This window comes from Suricata suricatta, chromosome 10 (genome assembly GCF_006229205.1).
Source record: "Suricata suricatta isolate VVHF042 chromosome 10, meerkat_22Aug2017_6uvM2_HiC, whole genome shotgun sequence".
Taxonomy (NCBI): domain Eukaryota; kingdom Metazoa; phylum Chordata; class Mammalia; order Carnivora; family Herpestidae; genus Suricata; species Suricata suricatta.
Genome location: NC_043709.1, coordinates 9394271 through 9405145, shown reverse-complemented (window position 1 = coordinate 9405145; position 10875 = coordinate 9394271). Strand labels below are relative to the sequence as shown.

At 57.8% G+C, this 10875-nt stretch overlaps 1 protein-coding gene across 1 annotated transcript in view; it reads left to right on the top strand.

Moving 5' to 3' along the window:
* The first annotated feature begins 535 nt into the window (after window positions 1-535).
* Window positions 536-10875, top strand: part of MAFF (MAF bZIP transcription factor F) — a 12646-nt gene continuing 2306 nt past the window's right edge. Inside the window, exons 1-3 of the mRNA XM_029955412.1 lie at window positions 536-776; window positions 9882-9947; window positions 10550-10873. Of these exons, the coding sequence (XP_029811272.1) occupies window positions 9912-9947; window positions 10550-10873 (360 nt within the window). The 5' untranslated portion in view covers window positions 536-776; window positions 9882-9911. The remainder of the gene's footprint in view (window positions 777-9881; window positions 9948-10549; window positions 10874-10875) is intronic.

The window sequence follows — 10875 nt, the reverse complement described above, 5'->3', positions numbered from 1 at the left end:
GGAGAAAGGGAGAGAAGAGGAATGGAGCAAAGCTCTAGAATTGGCCTTGAACAACTGAAACTGGGGAGTCTGGGGATATGGGGAGCTGGGTACTGTCGGTGGTCAGGAATGGGATTTTTGCGGTCTTCCTCCAGCACCCAGGTGGAGGTGCAGAGTGCGCAGTCTTGAACTCAGAGAAGCTCTTTGGGGATCATGGGCATATGGATGGCTTTTAAAACCACGGGACTGGATGAGATCATCAAGGCAGAGGGTGTAGGTTGAAAGGAGAAGAGGTACGGGACTGTCGACTGCAAAATGAGACAAATGACACCTCCGCCCACGCGGCTCTCGCGAGGTGTCACGTGAACGCACCCAGACGCCTCTAACTAGGGCTGAGAACGCCTGCAGCGCGGAGGCCTAGCGATCAGGCCTTGTGTGGGCGGGGCCGTCGGGGGCGGGGCCATCTGGGGGCGGGGCACAGAGCCGGGAGGCCGCTCCGGGGCCTTAGGGGCCGCCAGGCGGTGACGTCACCGCATGACTGGGTTTTTATGAATGAAAGGAATCCTGTGAGTGAGTAATTCCGGGAAGCTCGCCTTACAACTCCGCGCCGCCCCCCGCGCCGCCCGCCCCACAACAAAACTCGGCGCAGCGCTCTCGGGAGCCCGGCTCGGAGCGACCCGCGAGTCGGGACCGGAGGGGAATCGGACAGGCGGAGGGCGCGGGCCGGGACAGCAAGCCCGGACGGCAGCGGCGGCCGCGCGTGCACCGGGCGCCAGGCGAAGCGGGCCGAGAGGCGGGTGAGGGACGCGGGTCCGAGACGGGGGCTAGCGCTCGAAACCCGGGGCGGCAGGGTCTCCGCGCCCGGGGCGGGGCCCCGGGGCCCGCTCCGTCGGCGCTTCGGTGTGGCCCTCGCCCGGACGGCTGGCGCGGGGAGGGGGGGAGGGTGTTGCTGGGGAGGGGCGGGGGTCAGAGGTCCGGGCGCACCGAGACGGGGCCCAGGCGAGCTTGGCGGGGTGCGAAGGTGATGGGCCTCTTCTGGGGGAGCGCGCGGGGAGGCGGCCACGCGGGGCAGGAAGGGGCAGCGCAGCCGACGAGCGTCAGCGCCCGCCCAGGCGGGACCGGGGGCGGTGTGTGCACGTACGTGACTCGGTCAGAACAGTCCCTGGACGGGTGCCCGCGAGCAGTGCGTGCGCTGTTTGTTTACGTCCGAAGGCGGGCGTGCGTATGTGTTCCCGGGCCTGTGTCCCGCTTATCCTGCCCGGTGCGTGCGTGAGAGCGTGTGTGTGTGTGTGTGTGTGTGTGTGTGTGTGTGTGTGTGAGAGAGAGAGAGAGAGAGAGAGAAGATCCTGGGGCCTGTGTGTGCCTTGGAGAGAGTGTGCCCGCATGAATAAATGTGGAACAAGGACCCGACGGAGGGAAGTGGCCAGTTCCAAGGTCACACGGGGGTACGAGAATTCTCCCTCCGGTTGTCCCCTTCTGACCAGCCCTCGGCCAGGCCCTTGCTGTCCTGTAGTTTCCCAGGGACTCGGCCATGTGACTGCGGTGTGGTGTTTGTCCCCCGCCCAGAGCTGGCACTTGCAGCCCTAGGGTGGGGCAAAGTATCAAAGGGCCCATCCGGCTGGGCTGGGGAGGAGGTGGGATGAGTGTCCCTCCCAGCACCCTGATGCCTCTGTCCTTGTCCCCAGGTTTTCCAACTGCCTGGGGAATGCAGACCCTGGGGACTCTCCTTCACCCCCAGGGCTGCTCATCCCCTCCTTCTCAGGAGGAACAGGAAGGGCCTGAAAACCCACCACAAAGCTGGGAAGCAGGAAGGAATCCGTGGCTTCCTCTCTCTGGTGGCTACTCTGGCTGGTCCTGGTTCTGGAGGTTGTACCTGCTGGGTTGGGGAGGGTGAGGCCGGGCAAACGGGGTGGGGCTGGTTTCTGCTCTCCGGGTGGTTTCAGTCCCCAGGTGGGATTAGTCAGACAGACCTATTGATGGCCTGACCTGAGGTACTAGTTGAGGGCCTGGGTTAGCCCTGAGACCCAGAGTCCTCAACCCGGGCCAGCCATGGTCAACAGGCTGTGTGGAACAGGTAGTCTTGGACTTGAACAATGTGTGTGAGGGGTGGGGCCTGGCACCTGTCCCCTCCTCCCCATCAGCCGCGTGGAATGGAATGGGGGATAGGGATTCTTTCGTCCTATTCTGCCTTCCCCCTCCCAACCACAGGGCTTCAGAATTGGGGGGGGTGGCAGTAATTGACCTTGGGGAGTGAGGAACCAGATGATCTTTTAATCTTGAATCTTTGAGCCCTGGTAAACCCTGCTTCCACAGCTCAGAACCTCGGTGTCTCCATCTGCAGCAGGGACTAGGCAATAGGCAGTGGGGAGATATGGCAGCCCCCATAGGCAGCCTGTTTTCCAGAGGAAAAGAAAGAAGAGCCAAGAGCTGCAGGCAGGCCCCAGGAATGTCCAGGAATATAGGGTTTGAGTAAGGGAGGTGGCAGCCAGGAACACAGGAAGCAGGCAGCCCAACCTTCAAAGCTGGGCAGGAAACATACCCCTGTAGGGCCAGGGGTCAGGGCGCAAGGGAAGTGGCTGGTTGGCTCGCAGATGGAGAGCTAGCACTGAAAGATTTGACCTCCCGCTGAATCACCTCTGGGCCTCCCCTAGGGTCTGGGACCCAACATGGGCTCCTGCGCCTCCCCCTCCAGTCCTGATACTTTTAGCCTGCATTGTGATGGAGCCTGTCATGGGCCAGATGCTGGGAATGAGATGGTGAGCAAACCACATCCCTCTGGAGCTTACAATCAAGGAGGGGGAGCCAATGAAGGAAGAGCTACAAAACAGTGCAAAAGCACGGCTGAGATGGACAGTAGGAGGCAGAAGGCGCTGTGATTTGAAAGCATGTCAACAGGGCTCCGATTTAGGCAGGGCAATCAAGGGAGGCTTCCCTGAGGAGGCGACCAGTGAGCTGGGTTGTCAGATGAAGTGATGGTCATCTAGGAAGCCCTTCGGGGCAGGGGCTGTGATTCATCTTTGGGCCTTCGGGACCCAGCACTGAGCCTGGCACCGAGTAGGGGCTTCTGGATGCTTGCCAATTGAATGAATGAATGAGCACGAGGTCCATGTCCTGAAAGGACTCTATAGCATTTGGAAAAAAAGGCCTGGGAATCTTTCAGTGAAGCAGGAAGCCCGGGTGGGCTATCGGATTGCTGAAGCAGTCTCTCAAAAGTGAACAGACCCTTTAGGACCCAGGTACCATCTCCCCCACCCCCGACACACACTCCCTGTTTGTCCCTATGGGAAACATACAAGAATGGTAGACTTTACTGTAATCTGTCCCTTCATGTGTTGTTAGCATGAGGATCCCGGGAGAGAGTGGAGAGACAATACGGCAGAGACCTGGGGCCCCCACTGTGTAAGCTGGAGGGGAGGCTGGCATTGCAGGGTTTTGAAAGGGGCTTAACGCGGGCAGGTTTGGAAGTGTGTGTCCCTCTGACAGCACTTGGTGGGGGACAGATGGCAGGGCCGGCAGTGGAGGCAAGCCAGACTAGAAGCCAGCGAGGATGTGGCTATGGTCCTGGTTCAGCTCTGAAAAGGGGAAGTGGTCCCTGGCTGTGCGGGCGGAGCAGAGGGATAGTCAAGGCCGCCAGTCTCAGAGTTTGTATTCTCATGCCCCTGCCTCCAGGAAGCCCTCACTGACTTCCTTTCTCAGGGCCAACACTCTGCTGGTGGTTGGGAGCTCCATTCTGGACCAGAATCTGATACTTTGTAAAATGCCAAAATGATGCGTGCTGGGAGGTAGGATAGGCTGTGGGGAGGAAGTTTGGCCTGTTGGGAAACTGAGGCCCGGTGTGTGTGTGGGGGCGGGGCATGGTGGTGATGAATTTGAAGTCACGTGTGAGTGTGCGTGGGTGGCAGAACCAAAGCTAGAAGGCAAGGGCCCTGCTTCCATGGGGCGCTGGGCTCGCCCAGCTTTGCTCCCCTTCCAGCAGGGAGGAGGCTCCTACCAGCGCTGGCTGCCAAGGCCCAGGAAAACACATTTTTTCCCCGTGTCCTCACAGAGGCAGCCGAATGGTTCAGCAGCTAGAGAGGAGCCCATGCCAGTGGGTGGGCCGTCTACAGGATGTCTCTGGAGTGGACTAGGGGGGCCCGGAGGGGGGCGGGGGGGTGCCTCAGGGCTGGCGGCTGCTGACTGGGCGAGACAGCTGTCAATCAGTCCCTGAGTACGTTCATTCTCCGAGCTCCCAAAGAATGTTAGGAACCTGCAGTCCCTGGAGGTCAACTCTGATGGCTTCAAAGGGAAGAAGAGGAGAAATAGGGGCGGAGAGATGTGGTGGCTGGCCCGGAACTGGGGGATCGGGACCCCTGGGTCCCAGCCCATCACTGCCATCAAACATTCGTTGGCTTGGTGGCCTCAGTTACAGACCTGGTTGGACTTGCTCCTGTCTCGGGCCCAGGGTCCACCGGGCTGGCCCGAGACACGCCACCTGGCTTGGAGCCCGGCGACCCCCCCGGCCTGGGCTTAGAGAGCAAAAGCCTGAGGTCATTAGCCAGTTCCCCTGTCTGTGACTTTCCCTGGTGATTGCTGGACTTTGCTGAGCCGGGACATTCCTGGGCACACAGAGTGCCTCTGCTGACCTCCAGGATTAGCTTGAAGGGGCTGAGACTAGAGCAGGAGAAGAGGGAGAAGAGGGAAGGACAGATTCAGCCCCAGAAACTGAAAGTATTTAGAATCCCAGTCAGCTGAGTACATGGGAACTTCAGCCATTACATAGACTAGCGCATGGCCAACAGTTTCCCCCTCTTGGGCCTGCTCTCGGGGGTCGTATGTATTGTTTTGTGAAGGATTCTGAGGCTGTCTTTTTTTCTTTTTTAATGCTTGTTTGTTTGTTTGTTTGTTTGTTTAGAGACAGAGTATGAGCAGGGGACGGGCAGAGAGAGAGGGAGACACAGAAACCGAAGCAGGCTCCGGGCTCTGAGCTGTCAGCCCAGAGCCTGACACAGGGCTCAAACTCATGAACTGTGAGATCGTGACTTTGGCCAAAGTCGGATGCTTAACCGACTGAGCCAACCCGGCACGCCCCCACCCAGGATGTTTCAAAGCTGAGTGGGGGACACGGCTGTGATTGATTAGTGATGCCTGCAGAGAGAATGGAGGAGGGGTGATGGTGAGGCAAGCCAGCCATTGGCCACTCCTGATCTTGTCTAAGTCTGTTGTGTTTTACACACTTCCACCGTTATGATTGTCCCCACTTTACAAGTGAGAAACCAAGGCCCAGAGAGTCCTCTGTTGCCTGAGGGTCAGGCCGTGCCTCCGAGGTTCTGCATCAGCCCCATCACCTGGCACCCAACGGGCTCTCAGCTAACCTGCTTCGCCTCTCCTGTCAGGTGTCTCTGTGTGTGACCCTGGACTTCCCCACTGACCCCTCTGGGCATGACCTCACAGGGCTGTCAGGAGGACCAGGGTGATGCTGGTGTGAAAGGGGTCTGGATCCAGCTCTGCGTCCTTTACACGTGTTCAGAATTCCCCCGAACTTCCGGGGGAGGAGGGAGGCAGCCACTCACCTGCTGTGTGACTTCAGGTAAGAGATGTCCCTCTGTGGGTCTCCACCTCGCCTTGGGTAAAGCGTGGATGCAGGGCTGGATGCTCTCCAAAGGCCTTTTGCCTGTGACCCCAGCCAGCCAGGAGACACTGAGTCAGAGCAAGGTCCGTGCGTGCTACCGGCCTGCCCCCTCCTGGACGGACTCAGCGATTCTGATAACCCGCGGGTGCAAACCGACCGCTAAGTTCTGTTCCACTTGGTTCCTCCAAAACGCTCTTTGGCGAGTATCATTCTGATCCAACAGTTGGAAAAGTGGAGACCCAGATAGGGACGGTGCCTTGCCTGAGGCCACACAGCCTGGGGAAGACAGAGATGGGACTCAAACCCAGATTGAGCTTCCCATCCCCCACCTGGGGGCCAAGCATCGTGGGTGTGGAATCCCTTCTCCTGTCCCATATCCCTGGCATCTGTGTACGGTCCTTGCCAGGCGGAGAAAGGAGGCAGGTGGAACGGAGGAAGAACTGGAGCCAGGGCCAGGGAGGTTTTCTTCTGGACGCTATTCAGCGAGGCTTGGGCTCTCCAGACTCTGACAAGCTGGGTCACAGTATCAGAGACCACCTACCCACATCTTACCAGCGCCTGTCCCCTGCCGGGCCCAATGCTGGTGGCCTCGGCACCCAGAACAGCGTCGGCCGGGTCCCTGTCAGGTGGGGACACAACAAGGAGATAGATGATCACAAGATAGCGGGGAAGAGGTGTGGGGGTGGGGCGGTAAGGGGGGGAAGAGGTGTGGGGGTGGGGCGGTATCCATGAAGTTCTACGGATCCGGGAGGGCTTCCTGGAGGAGAAGTGGTCTGGGCCCAGAGCAGAAGGATGAGGAGGAGTCCGCCAGATAGTCAGGGGAGAAGCGTCACAGGGTGTGGGGTTGCCCAGAGGCCACAGAGTGTGGGAGAGAGGAAGTGAAAGAGAACAATTCTGCATGGCTGCAATGCCAAGTGGAGGTGGGCAGGGATGGAAGATGTGCCCCGGGGCCTGGGCACTGTTCCCCAGTAAGGAGCCAAGGATGGTTTTCATCTGGGTGGTGACATGGTCAGGGTCACCTGATGGAGAGACCCTCCAGTTGCTGTGTGGAGGAGGAACGGAGGCCAGCCCAGGAGCCTTCTAGGCCCTCCCTAGGTGTGTGCGGGGCGGGAAGGCGATGATTTGAGGCTCGTATTGAAGGGTAGGAGTGGTAGGGGTGGCGTGTGAGGGTCTCATCCTACTTGGGGCTTTCTAGAACTCAGCTAAACCTCAAGAAGCCTGGGTGGCTCTGAGGACCCTCCCAGCCCAAGGGCCACGGTGGCTGCCTCTCTCTTCAAGTGCCACCCTCCCCCCTCCTGTCCCCCTCCTCACTTTCTGTGCGGGCCAGGAGGAGCTGGGGGCCTCCAGGGAAGCCTGGGGTTTATCTGCATGTGACCTGAGTCATGCCGCGCCTCCCGCCTGTAATTCCGCAGAACTGCGTGGGCGCCTGCTGTGCGCCAGGCCCCGGGCACCGGCACACAGGCAGAGGGCAAAACAGATGTCTACTGCCATGGAGCTGGTACTCTAATAGAGAGAGAGAGAGAGAGAGAGAGACAGAGTGTGTGTGTGTGTGCGTGTGTGTGTGTCCAGGGCTCGGAATTCTTTTTTTTCTTTTCTTTTTTTTTAAATGTTTTATTTTTATTTTTGATACAGAGAGAGACAGAGCATGAGAGGGGGAGGGGCAGAGAGAGAAGGAGACACAGAACCGGAAGCAGGCTCCAGGCTCTGAGCTAGAGTCAGCACAGAGCCTGACGCGGGGCTCGAACCCACGAACGTGAGATCTGACCTGAGCCGAAGTTGGAGGCTTAACCAACTGAGCCACCCAGGCGCCCCCAGGGCTCGGGATTCTAAATTGAGTGAGAACATGAGATTTGAAAAGAGACCTAAAGCTGAGGAAGCAAACCTTGTGACCCTCTAGGGGAAGAGAAAGCCAGGCCAAGGGGACAGCCAGTGCAAAGGCCCTGGGGAAGAGCCTGCGTGGTTTGTTGAGGAAGGAGGAGGGTGTGGCTGGAGCAGAGCAAGGGAGGGGGAGCCAAGCAGAAGCTGAAGTCAGAGTCGTACGCCGGGACCACACCAGGCAGGGGCCGGAGGGCCATCGTGAAGACTTTGGCTTTTACTCCCAAGAGAGGCGGGAACCGTGGGAGGGTCCCAAGGGAGAAATAACATGAGTGACCTACACGCTCTGTGGGGGACACTGAGGCACAGAGCAGTTCCCCGATCTGCCAGAATCAGAGGTGGTGAGCAGAAGCACCATCAGAAGTTCCGGGCGTGTCTGGCACCCAAGTCCATGCACTTTCCATTTCCCCACAGGGACACCCAGGGCCTGTGGGAATGTATCAGAGGTGAGGTAGGCCCTGCAGAAAGCTCCAGAAGCCAGGGTTTGCCCTCATGTGCCCCTGCGGGTATCATACCGGGCACTGCTAATGCGAATTGATAGGGTGCTGCATCTCAGGTCACAGGGTGCCTTCCTGGCTCCGCCCCCCATCCTCTGTGCTCCTCAGCGCTCCTCCGCCCTGTGCGGGTATCAGGTGAGGCTAACAATGAGCAGGGGAGAAGATCAGATCTGCTGGGGACAGAGGACGGCTGTTTTAACAGGGGGATTTGGGAGACAGCCGCCTTCCTGGCCCCTAGCAATGGGTGCTGGCTTCCAGAATGTAGCCTCCACGTCTCCCCAATGTCAATGTTTGGCATACCATAGATGCTCAATAAATATTTGCTGAAAGAACATGGAGCTTTTAGGCCCATGGGGGATACACTGAAGGCCACTGGGCCCTTCATCAGTTTAGGTATGGCTGTCTGTCTGACCGGGGCAGTGCTGAATTAGTGCTGGGTGATTGCCCAGCAGAGGAAGCTTTTCCAAGACAAATTTTGGTGAGGAAGGTGTGGGCTGGGGAAGAGGGAGGAGGGGACTATTTTCTTTTTAAGTTTATTTATTTATTATTTTTAATGTTTATTTATTTTTGAGAGAGAGAGAGAGCGCACACAAGCAGGGGAGGGGAAGAGAGAGAGGGAGTCACGGAATCCAAAGCAGGCTCCAGGCTCTGAGCTAGCTGTCAGCACAGAGCCCAATGCGGGGCTCGAACCCACAAACCACGATATCATGACCTGAGTCAAAGCCGGAGGCTTAACCAACTGAGCCACCCAGGTGCCCCTGTTTATTTATGAGAAAGAGAGTGTGCCCATGGGTGTGTGAGTGGGGGAGAGGTGGAGAGAAAGGGAGAGAGAAAGAATTTCAAGCCAGCTCCATGCTGCCAGTTCTGAGCCAGGTGCGGGGCTCGAACCCATAAATGGTGATATCAGGACCTGAGCTGAAGTCCTTAACCAGCTAAGCCACCCAGGCACCCGTTATGTTTTATTTTGATGCAGTGCGGGTTGAACCCTGAAAAGTCATTGACTAGTGCGTTTTATTTATTTATTTGTTATTATTATTTTTTAATAAGCTCTACACTGCACGTGGGGCCTGAAATCACTGCCCTGAGATCAAGAGTCACATACTCTACCTATTGACAGCCAGGTGCGCCAGATATGTTTTGGGTGTTTTGGTGTATGTAGGTTATACTTTATTTTTTTTATTATTTTTTTAATGTTTATTTATTTTTGAGACAGAGAGATTCAGAGCATGAGTGGGGAGGGACAGAGAGGGAGACACAGAATCCCAAGGAGGCTCCAGGCTCTGAGCTGTCAGCACAGAGCCCGACGCAGGGCTCAAACCCACAAACTGTGAGATCTGATCTGAGCCGAAGTCGGAAGCTTAACAGACTGAGCCACCCAGGCTCCCTGTAGGTTATACTTTAGTGAGAAGTTAAAAATAATCAAATAGATGTATCTGGACCCCATGTGGAAGGATGGCTGGGGGAGGCGGCAGTCGATTCACTCGATGCATATTTATTGAACTCCTGCTATGTGCTAGGCACTGACTTAGGCCCACTGATGCTGTGGTAGAACAGGCAAGGCCTCGATCCTTGTGAGTTTGCATTTTGGTGGAGGAAAACGTGGGACACAGACAGATAACCAAGCAATGAAACAAAGTAATTGCAGAAGAGGTGACTGTTAGGAGGGTTAGCAGACCCCTTTGAAGAGGTGACATTGGGCAAAGCCCTACATGATGAAGAGTCACCATGGGAAGATGAAAGGCAAGAGAACAGTCAAGAGAGCAGCAAGTGCAAAGGCCCTGAGGCTGGAATGGACCACTGGGACACAGAAAGGTGGTATGTCAGGACCTCCATAACAGCAGAGGCCTAGAGTGCCAAGGTAGTGAGTTTGGGTTTTATTCTAAGTAGAAGAGAATGTAACCTTGATCTCCTCTCTCTCCTAGGGCTCAGCCCAGAGGGCACCTTCTGAAAACATGTCTGTGGACCCCTTATCCAGCAAAGCCCTGAAGGTGAGCACACAGTCCCTGTTCTCCCCATTCTCCCCTCCCTCCTTGCTTAGGCTGACTGTCCCATCCCAGCTGCCTCTTCCGTTACTGGAATCCTCAAGGATGGCCAGGCTTCAGGTGTTCATGAGGCTCCAGGATGGGCCATGGGCTGGAAAACAAGAGGCCTGATCACAGGCTGTGTGACCGGGGAGGTGGACAGGCATTTTCCTCTCTGGGCCAGCTTCCCCATCGGAGCAGTGCTCACTGGGCTGTAGGACTTCAAAAGTGCTTTCTCGGCCAGGTTTCTCTGGGCAAGTCCAGGCTGGGACACTGGGTTAGGATTTGAGCCGAGCCCTGGGGTGGTGGCTCGTGTTGTGTTCAGATCCTGGTCTGGCCCAGTTTCCCCTTTCTGGATTCCTTGCCTCCTTTCGGGGCCTCGGAGCAAGTCCCGCCACCATATTAGGGCCCAGGTGGTGGAAGTGGAGCACTGGGGAGGGGGGCGGAGGGGGGAGGGGCGGGGGTGCCGTCTCTGGCACCAGTCGTGTGCCAGGTCCAGGGTTGGTGCATACGGGCAGGGCGCAACCTTGGGCCTCAGTCTCCCCATGCGCTCGACGTGCTGTCCCCAGATCAAGCGTGAGCTGAGCGAGAACACGCCGCACCTGTCGGATGAGGCGCTGATGGGGCTGTCGGTGCGCGAGCTGAACCGGCACCTGCGCGGGCTCTCGGCGGAGGAGGTGACGCGGCTCAAGCAGCGACGTCGCACGCTCAAGAACCGCGGCTACGCGGCCAGCTGCCGCGTGAAGCGCGTGTGCCAGAAAGAGGAGCTGCAGAAGCAGAAGTCGGAGCTGGAGCGCGAGGTGGACAAGCTGGCGCGCGAGAACGCGGCCATGCGCCTGGAGCTCGACGCGCTGCGCGGCAAGTGCGAGGCGCTGCAGGGCTTCGCGCGCTCCGT